The 15,127-nt window shown below is 28.0% G+C and overlaps 2 protein-coding genes across 5 annotated transcripts; both read right to left on the bottom strand.

The window, feature by feature from the left end:
* Positions 1-2,422: 2,422 nt before the first annotated feature.
* LOC140670307 (uncharacterized) lies at positions 2,423-10,274 on the bottom strand. Its single transcript, XM_072900867.1, has 12 exons — positions 9,692-10,274; positions 9,200-9,572; positions 8,424-8,949; positions 8,021-8,242; positions 7,613-7,864; positions 7,321-7,492; positions 6,440-6,528; positions 4,520-4,872; positions 3,758-4,286; positions 3,318-3,539; positions 2,890-3,141; positions 2,423-2,779 (listed from the first exon to the last, which is right to left on the bottom strand). The coding sequence occupies exons 2-12, from the start codon at positions 9,530-9,532 to the stop codon at positions 2,610-2,612; spliced, it is 3,120 nt and encodes a 1,039-aa protein (XP_072756968.1). The 5' UTR covers positions 9,533-9,572; positions 9,692-10,274; the 3' UTR covers positions 2,423-2,609.
* Positions 10,275-10,864: 590 nt separating this feature from the next.
* LOC140670177 (probable cytochrome P450 6a14) lies at positions 10,865-14,386 on the bottom strand. 4 transcript variants are annotated; one of them, XM_072900741.1, is made up of 6 exons: positions 14,161-14,386; positions 13,164-13,536; positions 12,388-12,913; positions 11,993-12,214; positions 11,585-11,836; positions 10,865-11,464 (listed from the first exon to the last, which is right to left on the bottom strand). In XM_072900741.1, exons 2-6 carry the CDS (start codon positions 13,494-13,496, stop codon positions 11,292-11,294), a joined length of 1,506 nt encoding a protein of 501 aa, XP_072756842.1. In that variant the 5' UTR covers positions 13,497-13,536; positions 14,161-14,386; the 3' UTR covers positions 10,865-11,291. The 4 variants fall into 4 exon arrangements, with proteins under 4 accessions (XP_072756842.1, XP_072756843.1, XP_072756841.1 ...); XM_072900742.1 differs by lacking the exon at positions 14,161-14,386 and adding an exon at positions 13,944-14,093; XM_072900740.1 differs by lacking the exon at positions 14,161-14,386 and adding an exon at positions 13,841-14,040.
* Between the last annotated feature and the right edge of the window lie 741 nt (positions 14,387-15,127).

The raw sequence follows: 15,127 nt of genomic DNA, 5'->3' as shown, positions 1-15,127 counted from the left end.
CATAAGATAATTGTGAATCATTTTTCGGTAATTATATTTATTAACTATCGGATTCTGTAAGATTGTTTAATGGAATATAAAATATTATACATTATATCATTATATCATTATATGTGTTGAATTAATAATGAAATATTTATATTTTTTAACAATATTACGGACAACTTTTTTGTATAAATAATAAGAAATAATAATAATTATAAGACAAAGTAGCCCTTGGAAAATGAATTTTAATAAAAATGATTTTTTAAGAATGTAATAAAGCATGATATTTAGTAAGATTACATTATATCCATTATTTGAATACATTAATCTAAAATTCTGTTGATCATTTTGTTTGCATTTCAAACTTATCTAGTATTATATTTTACACTTCATCACACGCATATGTATATATATTACAACTTACCGTTTGGTTACTGTTTACTATACTTTATTTTAAAGAAAATTAACTTTTCTTGAATTAAGAAACTTCAAAACAGTAATATACGTAAGGGGTTGTTATTTAATAAACATATTTTATATTTTTTCATATAATCTAGTTTGCTTTAAAAAATTTTATTTATTTGCATAAAATTATTTTTAAAATTATTAAGTTATTAAAGAGTAATTTTATGAAACTGTAAATTTTATATTTTACAATTAATTTAAAATAAATTAAATATTTATTTATAAGTACTGATGCAATATTTGGACATATACTCAAATGGTATGTAATGTATTGAATCGCCGGATTTAATAGTTTTTTTCTGTTTATTCTTCTTTGCATTGCCATATACGTATTTTCAGATTATGATGAATTTTATAAACTAATATACTAATACATTAATAATATATTGATGTTTTGATAAAATTACTTTAATATTTTCAAAAGTGCAATTTAATTATTGGCTTCTTATTTAATTAAGGATTTTCTATTGATAATCAGTATTTTAGTATTATTTTTAAATATCCTTAAAACTAAAGATTCTAGCATCAAATAATTTGTTTGTTTGGAAATGTAAACATTACTATGTTTTATTTAATACATTAATTATAATTGAATATATACAATAAAAAAATATACAGATATCCCAAATAAATTTGTGTTTTTCTCTATATCAATTTAAATCTCAAATATTACAGAATCTAAATTCTTAACTTTATTTCCGCTAAAATATAAATAATATTTATATTAGGAGAGAAGAACAAGAAAAGTTGCAGATATATTTTTACATCTATTAATAGTCCAAATTATCGAAGCTACAATGCTGTCACTTTTTATCGCATGCTGATATACAAATAGTTACCTAAATTTGTAGTTAAATAACGTTTCATATTGCGTTGCAATGTTTAGTAATAAATAGTGATTTAATGATTAAAGTATAAAAGTATATATTTGTGCAAAACCGTTAACAAAGAGAAAGAAAAGAGTACGTTAAACACAAATTTATAAAGTTTATAAAATATATTATAGCAGCTACGAGGCTATGAGAAATGTTGTGAAATTGTGTTAAAAAAAGGATTGTCATGTTTAAATTATACATGCGAAAAAGCAGGCTTATATCTATATTCTATTATTGATATGCTTACATATACTTAGATAAGCGTATACAAGACAGTAGAGGAATAGAAATACGCAATATCTAATTTAAACAAGGTAAACATAATTTAACATAATTTAACATAAATTATTTTTTGCAGAGAAAGTAACTCGTTATTTGTAACAAGTTTATAGTTACATTTATTTTCCGGTACAATAACTTAATTGTGTTTTTTTTTCTCCATCTATAACTACAACTTATTGTTAGCTACATTTTTTAATGTTAAATAACTAATTCACTAATTACTTTATACATTTAAAACTTATCGTTAAACTTTTTATAGAGCTCTAAGCGTGATACTATTCCATCGATATTCACTTAGGCATACTTCACTTAGTTATTCCTACCGATCAAAGCCTAGTAAGAACTCGTCTATTATTGATCTATTATTGAGATTTAAAAATCTCGAGTATCAACTGAAAATCTTTATGATTAAAACCTCAAAATTGATTTAAACATAAGCTTTAATTTCATCTCTTGATAATTAACAAAATAACTTTATTGGAGTTCTGATAATAAAAACATAAAAAGATATCGTCATGTGATGTATAATACCCTAGAATTTTTTCGTTGGCCATCTCTTCTCTCCCGTACGGTCGTCATCTCCAGAAAGCCTAACAAATATTTATACAAAATATATATTCATATTTTTATTGTAACAAAAAATATATTTTTTATTTAAAAATATTTGACATCATGATTTGCCAATATATTATATATGTATATACTTTACATATTTTATTTTTAATTTGTAACATGTGTTTTTAAAATTAAAACTTAACATATATATAATAGATTATATATATCAGACACATACAGATAATATAAGGTGTTTACGTTATATAAAAGTCTTGCATGTAACAATATGTAAATTAAAAAGTAATTAATTCATATTGTCATGAAATATTACAACAATATTTAATAAAATAAGTATTAATGCGATCGGTACAGTAATGCCTATTATTATTCTAATTCATACATATTATAGATATTATACATAACTTTTTTACTTTCTTGAGAAAAATGTCAAAGTTTAATTTTAATTATTCTTAAATGTATTCCATCTTTTGGTGTTAATATGCGCGCTTTAGGATTAATTACGTAAGGTATTGTCGTTTTTTCGCAAGTTTCAACTTTATAGTTTCGTAATATCTTTATAAGACCAATCTTTGTCTGATAAACAGCGAAGCGGGCACCTGAAAATAAAACAAATAATTATTACAAAAAATGTTTTTCGATTAAAACAAATTTGTGTACAAACAGAACTTGAAGGAAATATTTAAAATCTACGCATATTTCACTTTACCGATGCAATTCCTAGGTCCATCACCAAAGGGTAGATAATGCATCGCGTGTCTAGTTTTTACTGCCTCGTCACTAAATCTTTCTGGATCAAAAACATCTGGGTTTGGATAAATATCCGGATCTCGATGAATTGCAAACATTGGAATCCATACCTTTTGGCCTTCTGGTATATTAAGTTTGGTACCATCGAAAGTATAACTTGTCATTGATTGTCTCCTAAGAGCTGATCCTGGTGGATATTTCCGTAACGTCTCTGTATATATTTAAAGTATAATAAAGAAAAATTATTTGGAGAATTATTTGTGAAATATAAGTTCTAGAAATGCACATATATGTAAATTAATTAGTAATGATTTATTAATATTATAATGATGCTGAAAATCAACAACTTATCATTATTCTATTAATTTTTTTCTTCGACTGACGTACCTTTGAAAACTTTGTCCAAGTAATTCATATTTTTTACGTTCTCATACACTAAATTACTACCATATTTAATGTACTCTTCGTCAATTTCTTTTCGTAGTTTGTCTTGTATTTGTGGATTTAATGCCAATTCGTATAGCGCATGGCTCATGGTCGCCGATGAAGTTTCAAAGCCGGCAAGGAAAAATACGAATGCTTGAGAAGCTATCAAGTTTTCGGTCATCTCTGAAATGTTATATTTTCTTTTAACAAATAATTCTTTTTTTCGTTGCATATTAAAAATTACAAATTTTATACTTATTTAACAATAAATATATATTAGTAATCTAATATTTTATATAATATTTTGCACAAACTTATAAAAATCATTTTTCGTTTAAAAAATTCTCACATTATACAAAATATTCTGAGCAAACTATTGAGAACATACAATCGTTACTTACCAATATTGCCCACTTTATCTGGATTTTGTTTTAATTCGCGCAATATATCAATGAAATCGTTTCTATTGACATTATTCTTTTCTCTATAGTCCATAGTTTCTACAACAACGCGTGTGAAAAATGTGGCGACTTCCGATTTTGGTAAAATAGAACTGACTATCTTGTACAGCCATGGTAGGGATTGTCTTACTCCCGCCCGTAGAATATTTTTCCAGGTTGGTGCAAAAACCAATTTTCCCATTTTACGAAATTCACTGTCTTCGTCCGTCAAAGCGTTCATCTCGATACCAAAAGCACAAGTACCGATTACATCGGTCGTATATTTTGCCGTCAATTCGCGACATTCTATAGGCTCGTTTTTGCTCACTAGTTTTTCCGTGTATTGTACAAAATTATCGGCGCATTCTGATATTAAAGAGAACATGTCTTTTAGTTTACCGGATGTAAAAACAGGCGACAGCCTTGTCCTTAATGGTCGCCATCTTTTAGGTTCCAAACCGAAAAGATGTTGCGACAACGGCGGAGCATTCTGCAATATAATGAAAAACATAATTATAATCCAGTAAATATTTCAATTTAAAAACATATTTTACTTAAATTACAAAAACTGGAGTGAAGAAATTTGAAATTTTTTAAAACAAATAAATAACATGTTTTTTTAAAAATTTTAATTATTGAAAAAATATAATAATGTAATAAAGTTATTGAAATACATTTATATAATTTCAATATTATGATACAATTAAAAATATTTGCACATACTTTTTCATTGATGGGAAATCCTCTGTCGGCGAACTTGGAAAAATCTTTGATAAGAACATCTTTAATTAATTCTGGATCTTTTACAATTAGAATGGGCGTTCTCCTGACGAATATTCCAATCATGGATTCACCTTTGTACTCGTTACATACTTCACTCAAATATTCACCTTCGAATTTTTTACTAAGCGTAACATCCTTAAAATTACCAAAACCTGGTATCGGCTGTGGTCCACGAATGCCACGCGACTTCCAAAAATCGTAAGTCGATGTAAGATAATAATAAAGAGCGAGAAATACGACAGCAATACCGCACAGTATTTCAAAAGATCCCATTGTTTTACAGCTGACAATCACTTATCTCGAGTGATATTTTCTAAAAAAGAAAAAATAGTATTTCGTCAAAAAAGTTTGTTTTAAAACTTTAACAAAATAAGTTTGTGATAACTAAAATACGTATTTAACGAAACATAAATTTATGTCAACTCTGATATCGATAAAATTATCTAATTTTAATCGATTCTTATCGATTTTAAAATGATCGCTTATATGTGTGATACATAAGCGAAAAAAATCAAAACACAGATCACAACATAAACTTTTTTTGGGTGAAAACTCGTCGTGTATTATAAATCTCAATTAATGCGACGTAATAAAATTAGTAGTATCGTTCACCAATACCTCAGAACTATAAACGCATCAAATGACTAACATCGTTGTTTATCGACTGACAGTGATATGTCATCGTTTATATTTAATGATAAAAAATTTTTTGTTTTTTTGATTTATCATTTATCGATAATAAATTATCGTCATGTTTTATTTGCAAGTGATTGATGATTTTCACGCAAGTTTGATCATAAAATGCGAGAATTGAAGATATTCTCTCGCGAGAGAAAAAGACACAGTATACGAAAATATTCATTATGAATAATATAAATAAAACAAAATTAGACAATGATGAGCCAACGCGCGTGTAGGGCGTGAAATAATTTTCAAATAATAATTCAATTAATTATTCATTCTACTTTTCAAATCATTTCGAACTCCTTTCGGACCTTCCTCAGTGACTTAAAATATAAAACAATCGAATGAGATAAAATTGTAAATAATAATAAAAGTAATAAAAACTAATAATACAATTAATATGCATACATTTGCCTCATTATGCAAGCAGCGTAACCTATTCTCAACCGATTTTCACGAATGTTCAATGTAAGAACGTACTAAGCGATGCAAAACGCAAGGAGAGGTGCTTTAATGAAACAAGCAGCACATGTTGCAACTATCAAAAATTAAAATGAGAATAAATTTAGAATAATTAGTCAAAGGCAACTTACTCGAACCGGGAAGAACAGCAGAGACAAGACGAATAACCGACATAAAAGTGATAGAAATTAACGAATAATTCGAAACATTTAATGCCATCAAAATATATAATCACGAAAATAAAAGATTCATAATAGTGAAAAGACACATATCAAAAAATAACATGTTAAATCTAATAATTATTAAACCTGATTTATTTAATTTAATAGCACTGCTCTGGAAATTTCAAGCGTTTTTTTGGTTTTATGTGAATCGTTTCTTTTTGAATTTTAAGTCACTAAAGAAGACTCGAAAGGAGTCCGAAACATTTGGAATATAGAATAAATAATTAATTAAATTATTTTTTGAAAATTATTTCACGCTTTATATCCGCGTTGGCTCTTCATGGTCTAATTTTGTTTCATTTATATTATTTATTAATATTGAGAGCCTTTAATTTAGTTATTTTATTCATTATGAAATTATTATTTTTCAACATGTTATTATTCGTATAATAATGATTGAAATATTAATTTTGCTTTACGTAATTTGCAAAGCTTAAAAAAGGCAACATTCAAATAAGATAATGACGAACTTGTATAATATGAGACGTACTTGAGTGCGACGGTAACGTAATTGATAATTGTGCAGCTGATGCATCCACAGCTATTTCAAGCCGATCAACTTGCAATGTGAAAATAATACTGGCTATTGTAAGCCAGAATGTATCAAATTATAAAACATACGCGCCACCACAAGGAAATGCGCAAGCAAGCGAGTCAGGATGAATTGCTAAAATTACATATAGTATCAAGATTTATCTGAAGCGTGAAATGTTGAATACATGACTTTGCAAATCATAACTGAGAAGAATTAACTGATTAGATAACCTTTCTTAATTATACTTAATATATGATGTATACATACTGATGACACTACACTGTAAGAGTACTATATGTTAATATATGTATGCTTGCTACAATGCAATTCGTAAAGTCAATTCATAAGATAATTGTCAATCATTTTTCGGTAATTATATTTATTAACTATCTGATTGTCTAATATTGTTTAATGAAATATATATATTATACATTATATCAGATATGTTAAACTAGTAATTAAATTTTTATATCTTTTTAACTAAATTACGGGTAACTTTTTTGTATAAATAAGAAAAAATAGCTTTTTGAAAGTGAATTTTAATAAAAATAATTTTTTAAACATGTAATAAAGCTTGATATTCATGTGAATTACATTATATCCATTATTTGAATTTAACAATCTAAAATTCTGCTGATCATTTTGTTTGCATTTCAGACCATTATATTTTACACTTTTAAATCAAATTGTTAATTAAATATCGTCACAAAGATATGGAAAGATATCAATAAAAAATATTGATTCAATTGAATTTATGATCATTATGGCTATTATTATTCTATATATTTTTCTCTTCTTTGACTAATATTCTTTGAAAAAAGAGACCGAATGTAAACTAAGATCGATTAATTTTACTCATTTTCAAATATATTCCATGTATTGGTGTTAATATAAACGTCTTAGGATGGTTTACGTAAGGTATCGGCGTTTTTTCGCAAGTTTCGACTTTATAATTTCGCAATATCGTTACGAGTCCAATCTTTGTCTGATGAACAGCAAAGCGGGCCCCTAAAAATAAAAAATAATTATTACAAAAAGAGACTTAAGCTTTTCAAATGAAAAAAATCTTATTATAAAATCAAAGTGAACGAAAATTAAAGATATATATTTAAATCTATTTCACTTTACCAATGCAATTTCTTGGTCCATCGCCGAAAGGTAGATAAAACATCGGGTTTCTGGTATGCACAAGTTCGTCACTAAATCTTTCTGGATCGAATACATCAGGCTTCGGATAAATATCCGGGTCTCGTTGAATTGAATAAATGGGAATCAATATATCTAGATCTTTTGGTATATTAACGTTGGTACCATCAAAAGTATAACTCGACGTCGATTTTCTTGTAAGCGTTGCTATAGGCGGATATTTCCGTAAAGTTTCTGTACGAAAAAGAAATAGGAAACGTTAATAAAAGTTATAAAAATGTATTTCTTATTTGTATTGAAAATTAACAACAAAGTATATAATATATAATAATATTGTCCTGTAAATCAATAGCGTATCTTTTTTCTAAATTGTCTCTTCAACTGACGTACCTTTGAAAATTTTATCCAAATAACTCATTTTTTTCATGTTCTCATACGTAAAATTGCCATTATGTTTTATGTACTCTTCATCAATTTCTTCACGTAGCTTGTCTTGTATTTCTTGATTTATTGCCAACTCGTAAAAGGCGTTACTCATGGTCGTTGCTGAAGTTTCAAACCCGGCAGCGAAAAATACGAATGCTTGAGCAGCTATCAAGTTGTCGGTCAAATCTAAAATGTAACATTTTCATGTTACAAATATTTTTATTTTTGTTTCTCCATTTATATTAAAAATTATATTTATATATCTATATTTAACTGTTAATATTTGATAACTGACATTTCATATAACTTTGTTTTGTAAGAAATAATCGCATGATAAAAATATTTATAAAAACCAATATCTACTTACTGATATCGCCTAGTTTATCTGGATGTTTTCTTAATTCGCGTAGTGTATCAATGAAATCATGCCTAACAATATTATTCGTATCTCTATATTCTATGGTTTCTATTACAGCGCGTTTAAAAAATTTGGTGACCTCTGTTACCGGTAGAATATAACCCAGTATACCGCAAAGCCACGGCAAAAATTCTGTTAATCTGTATCGTATAATATTACTACGAGTTGGTGCAAAGATTAATCTTCCCATTCTGCGGAATTCGCTGTCTTCGATCGACAAAGCGTTCATCTCGAGGCCGAAGGCGCAGGTACCAATTACATCGGTCGTATACTTGGCCGTCAATTCACGACATTCTACAGGATCGTTCTTACTCGCTAGTTTTTCTGCATATAGCTCAAGTCGAACGGCGCATTGCGATATCAAAGAGAACATCTCTTTTAATTTTCCAGATGTAAAGACGGGCGACAGCCTTGTCCTTAATGGTCGCCATCTTTTGGGTTCTAAAGCGAAAAGATGTGGTGACAGTGGATCTAACTGTAATAAACACAAAATAATAATTAAACAAATTGATCAATTCAAAAGAGAGAATACAATTTATTCTTTAAGATTATGTAAGAACTTACTCAAGATTATTTGAAACAAATCTCGTAATTTTCAATAATTTATCACACAAAAAATATAAAAATGTGCCAAAGTTATTGAATAATATTATATATACTTAACATACACTTATTACATACTTAATACAATATTATAATATAGTTTTATATTTTCATATTCATACCTTTTCATGAAAGGGAAATCCTCTGTCGGCAAACACGGTAAAATCTTTGATAAGAATATCCTTAATTATATCTGCATCTTTTACAATAAGAAAGGGTGTTCTGTTAATGAATATTCCAACCATGGATTCATTTTTGTAGTTGTTGTATATTTCCATCAAATAATCAGGCAGAGATTTTTTCAGAAGCATAACGTCTTTAAAATTACCGAATCCTGGTACCGGTTGTGGGCCACAAATGCCACGTGATTTCCAAAAATCGAAGTTTAACGTCAAATAATAATACACACCGAAAAGTACAGCGGCAATGCCGCACAGTATTTCGAAAAATCCCATGGTTCTACAGGTGTCGTCTGATTATCTCAAGCAATGTTTACTAAGAGGAACAATATTTCGTCAAGAAAAATGGTACATTATATAAACACATAATTCAATAAATTAAATATAATTAAGTGTTTTTAACAAATTAAACTTTTTAATAAAAACTTAATTTACTTTTGAATTTCGAATTTTTCATCGAAAGTTCGATGGACGGATTTTCGGCATATAATTCAAAATGGCTGATTCAAAAATAAAAATAGAATAAAATAAAAATAAAATATAATTTTTTGAAATATTATTATTTTTACGCAAAAATAGAATAAAATAGCAATAAAACTTTGACAATTGTTGTAGTTCTACGTTATCTCAGCCGTTCTATTTGTAATCCGAGATAAAACTGACTACCGAACTTCAAGTCCAGTTAAATTATAAAAGTATGGCCACATCCCCACATGGTGAGTGAGCGTATTTATAGCACGATGAATTGCGGAAATTGTATTTTTAAAAATGCACTTTTTTCGCATTTAAACACATTTAAAATATTCAGACTATACTTGATAATACACACTGATATGGGAAAACATCAGAATGAATCAAATGATTAGATAATGTTTCCTGAATACATATACATATACTATATAAATGCTAGTGTACACGATAAGATTTTATGACACACTATTAGCTGACGAAATAAGACTTAGTTAGGCGGAATAATCGTGTGTGGCATATGAAAAAGGGCATACGTATTTCATACTAGCTGATGAAATAATAATTAATCAAAGTTATAATAATTTGTTAACATCTAATTGTGTAAGACATCGAATATAAAAGGCATTACATAAAATATATTGAATTATTTTACATTTTTTTTGTTAAATTAAGGGGATATTGTTTTGTAGATAAAATATATAAAACTTGAGTTCTTATTTGTGCCCTTACACTTTGCGCTGGCTGAGATAACATTTCTCCTTGACGTTATTAGTTTTATTTAAGTAATTATAAATATTATAATAGATAAAAATTATACAAATAATAACAATACTTTGTATTCAAATACGCCTTCAAAAACGCCTCACATACTACAACGCTTAATATATAGTAAATTTTTAATCTAATAAAAAAACTAGATCCCGTAATAAATGTTGTTTAAACATTTTTGCAAACAATATTTTATTACACTCTACGACGCGACGTATCTGTATATGTTTTATAAGTGACAGTGTATTTTGATGGCGACACTACCAACATACCTTACGTAAGCTAGAGATCGGCGAGTTGCCGTACGTCAAGCACTCTTTATACAAAATTTAAAATATTTATAATTAAAAAACAACGCCTCTACCGTAATTTTGTTATTTTTTATTTTCGTGTAGAATTACTCTGTCGTCCCACCTGTTGCCGAACATCCTGTATAACATCGATATAAGAAAATAATTTTTATGTATTATTCAATACTCTTAAGTATATATCGAAAATTTGCAAACAATTTACGTTGTTTATACCCTAATTTTACAAGTTTTAAAACTCAACGAAAGAAAAATACAGCAATCTTTCTGTCATACACGTAATAATATAAATTTAAGATAAACCGAATTATTAATTAAATACCGTCACGAAAACCTACTGTGCAAAAATGTCAATAAAACAAATATTAATTTAATTAAAATTATAATCATTATAACCATTATTATTCTAATTTATACATATTTTTTTCCTTTTTTTTTTGACTGTTTTCTTTTTTTTATGTTTTTTAAAAAAAGAGACCCAGCGTAAATTAAGATCGATTAATTTTACTCATTTTCAAATATATTCCATGTATTGGTGTTAATATAAACGTCTTAGGATCGTTTACGTAAGGTATCGGCGTTTTTTCGCAAGTTTCGACTTTATAATTTCGCAATATCGTTACGAGTCCAATCTTTGTCTGATGAACAGCAAAGCGGGCCCCTAAAAATAAAAAATAATTATTACAAAAAGAGACTTAAGCTTTTCAAATGAAAAAAATCTTATTATAAAATCAAAGTGAACGAAAATTAAAGATATATATTTAAATCTATTTCACTTTACCAATGCAATTTCTTGGTCCATCGCCGAAAGGTAGATAAAACATCGGGTTTCTGGTATGCACAAGTTCGTCACTAAATCTTTCTGGATCGAATACATCAGGCTTCGGATAAATATCCGAGTCTCGTTGAATTGAATAAATGGGAATCAATATATCTAGATCTTTTGGTATATTAACGTTGGTACCATTAAAAGTATAACTCGACGTCGATTTTCTTGTAAGCGTTGCTACAGGCGGATATTTCCGTAAAGTTTCTGTACGAAAAAGAAATAGGAAACGTTAATAAAAGTTATAAAAATGTATTTCTTATTTGTATTGAAAATTAACAACAAAGTATATAATATATAATAATATTGTCCTGTAAATCAATAGCGTATCTTTTTTCTAAATTGTCTCTTCAACTGACGTACCTTTGAAAATTTTATCCAAATAACTCATTTTTTTCATGTTCTCATACGTAAAATTACCATTATGTTTTATGTACTCTTCATCAATTTCTTCACGTAGCTTGTCTTGTATTTCTTGATTTATTGCCAACTCGTAAAAGACGTTACTCATGGTCGTTGCTGAAGTTTCAAACCCGGCAGCGAAAAATACGAATGCTTGAGCAGCTATCAAGTTGTCGGTCAAATCTAAAATGTAACATTTTCATGTTACAAATATTTTTGTTCTCTATTATATCAAAAATTATATTTATATATCTACATTTAACTGTTAATATTTGATAACTGACATTTCATATAACTTTGTTTTGTAGGAAAAAATCGCATTATGAAAATAATTATAAAAACCAATATCTACTTACTGATATCGCCTAGTTTATCTGGATGTTTTCTTAATTCGCGTAGTGTATCAATGAAATCATGCCTAACAATATTATTCGTATCTCTACATTCTATGGTTTCTATTACAGCGCGTTTAAAAAATTTGGTGACCTCTGTTTCCGGTAGAATATAACCCAGTATACCGCAAAGCCACGGCAAAAATTGTTTTAATCTGCCTCGTATAATGTTACTACGAGTTGGTGCAAAGATCAATCTTCCCATGCTGCGGAATTCGCTGTCTTCGTCCGACAAAGCGTTCATCTCGAGGCCGAAGGCGCAAGTACCAATTACATCGGTCGTATACTTGGCCGTCAATTCACGACATTCTACAGGCTCGTTTTTACTCGCTAGTTTTTCTGCATATAGCTCAAGTCGAACGGCGCATTGCGATATCAAAGAGAACATCTCTTTTAATTTTCCAGATGTAAAGACGGGCGACAGCCTTGTCCTTAATGGTCGCCATCTTTTGGGTTCTAAAGCGAAAAGATGTGGTGACAGTGGATCTAACTGTAATAAACACAAAATAATAATTAAACAAATTGATCAATTCAAAAGAGAGAATACAATTTATTCTTTAAGATTATGTAAGAACTTACTCAAGATTATTTGAAACAAATCTCGTAATTTTCAATAATTTATCACACAAAAAAAATAAAAATGTGCCAAAGTTATTGAATAATATTATATATACTTAACATACACTTATTACATACTTAATATAATATTATAATATAGTTTTATATTTTCATATTCATACCTTTTCATGAAAGGGAAATCCTCTGTCGGCAAACACGGTAAAATCTTTGATAAGAATATCCTTAATTATATCTGCATCTTTTACAATAAGAAAGGGTGTTCTGTTAACGAATATTCCAACCATGGATTCATTTTTGTAGTTGTTGTATATTTCCATCAAATAATCAGGCAGAGATTTTTTCAGAAGCATAACGTCTTTAAAATTACCGAATCCTGGTACCGGTTGTGGGCCACAAATGCCACGTGATTTCCAAAAATCGAAGTTTAACGTCAAATAATAATACACACCGAAAAGTACAGCGGCAATGCCGCACAGTATTTCGAAAAATCCCATGGTTCTACAGGTGTCGTCTGATTATCTCAAGCAATGTTTACTAAGAGGAACAATATTTCGTCAAGAAAAATGGTACATTATATAAACACATAATTCAATAAATTAAATATAATTAAGTGTTTTTAACAAATTAAACTTTTTAATAAAAACTTAATTTACTTTTGAATTTCGAATTTTTCATCGAAAGTTCGATGAACGGATTTTCGGCATATAATTCAAAAATGGCTGATTCAAAAATAAAGATAAAATAAAATAATAATAAAATATAATTTTTTGAGATATTATTTTTACACAAAACATGCTTTACAAAAACTTATAAATTTTGTATATCACAAAACACATACGTTTATTTTGAAACAAACAATGTTTAAATAAGTGATAATGATAGTAAGCACAACATATTTAAATAAACTAGCAATGAAACTCTCGCAATTGTGGCAGTCTTACGTTATCTCTGCCGTTCAACTCGTAAGTCGAGATAAAACTGGCTATCGAGCTCTAAGTTCAACTAAGGCAAGGCTCCTGAGTAGTCACCGCAATCATATTGAAATCGTGATTTTATAAGCGAGAAATAGCGAGAAATGATACCCTGATTTATGTTGCGACTGACATATAAATAAAAACATTTTTCAACGAAATAATACTATCAATCTCTTCAGCACACCTGTAAAAATGTCCGGCTGGTAATCCTTTCTTCTGACAATTGATAAATAACTGTAAAATGGGCTGACAGAACTATATGTCGTCACTGTCGTCATCGAAGTTTCGCGGCGAGTACTCAGGAACCTTAAATTATAAAGATATATACACGCCACTACACACAAGTCGAGTGAGTATACTTATATCACGATGAAATGCAGAAATTATATCGTCAAAAATTCAGCTATCTCGCGTATAACGCATTAAAATGTCGAGATTATGATTAATAATGCATTGAAATCAGGAAATACCACACAAACAAAATAATTAAATAATATTTCTTGAATATATATATACACTTTGTAAATATTAATGTACATTGACTATGACGTACTACTAGCTGATAAAATAGTCGAGTTATATAACTCATAAAGTTATAATAACTTATTAAGTATCTAAGTATATAAGACATCGAATATAAAAAATATATAGCCAGAGTTGGGAAAGTTACTTTATAAAAATAACTCGTTACCGTTACCGTTCTTTTTTCCAAAAAGTAACTCGTTACCGTTACTCGTTACTAATTTTAAAAAGTAACTCGTTACCGTTACCGTTACTCAAAAAGTAACGAATCGTTATAATTTCCGTTACTTTTTTTTTATACAATATAAATTTTTTACATAAACATTTTTTTAATACAAGGTCAAATTTTTACAATAAACACTAAAAATTTTTGAACATTATTTTACATTAAAGTAATCAAAATTATATAATTTTTTGATAGTAATGATATCACTATTGATATAAAGCATGTAATAATTTTGATAATAATAAATTATTTTAAATAAAAAAACTTTTGAAAAAAGTGTAAACAAGCCTTCTTAAACACGTTTAGATTCTGTAAATGTAAATAAAATAATTTTCTTATTGTTAGTTCACTTTCAATAGATTTGTAAATATGGTTAAAATCGCTTCCTTCGCGTTTCTTCACT

The sequence above is a fragment of the Anoplolepis gracilipes genome, chromosome 10 (genome assembly GCF_047496725.1).
Source record: "Anoplolepis gracilipes chromosome 10, ASM4749672v1, whole genome shotgun sequence".
Lineage (NCBI taxonomy): Eukaryota > Metazoa > Arthropoda > Insecta > Hymenoptera > Formicidae > Anoplolepis > Anoplolepis gracilipes.
This window is presented reverse-complemented; position numbering and strand designations above follow the sequence as displayed.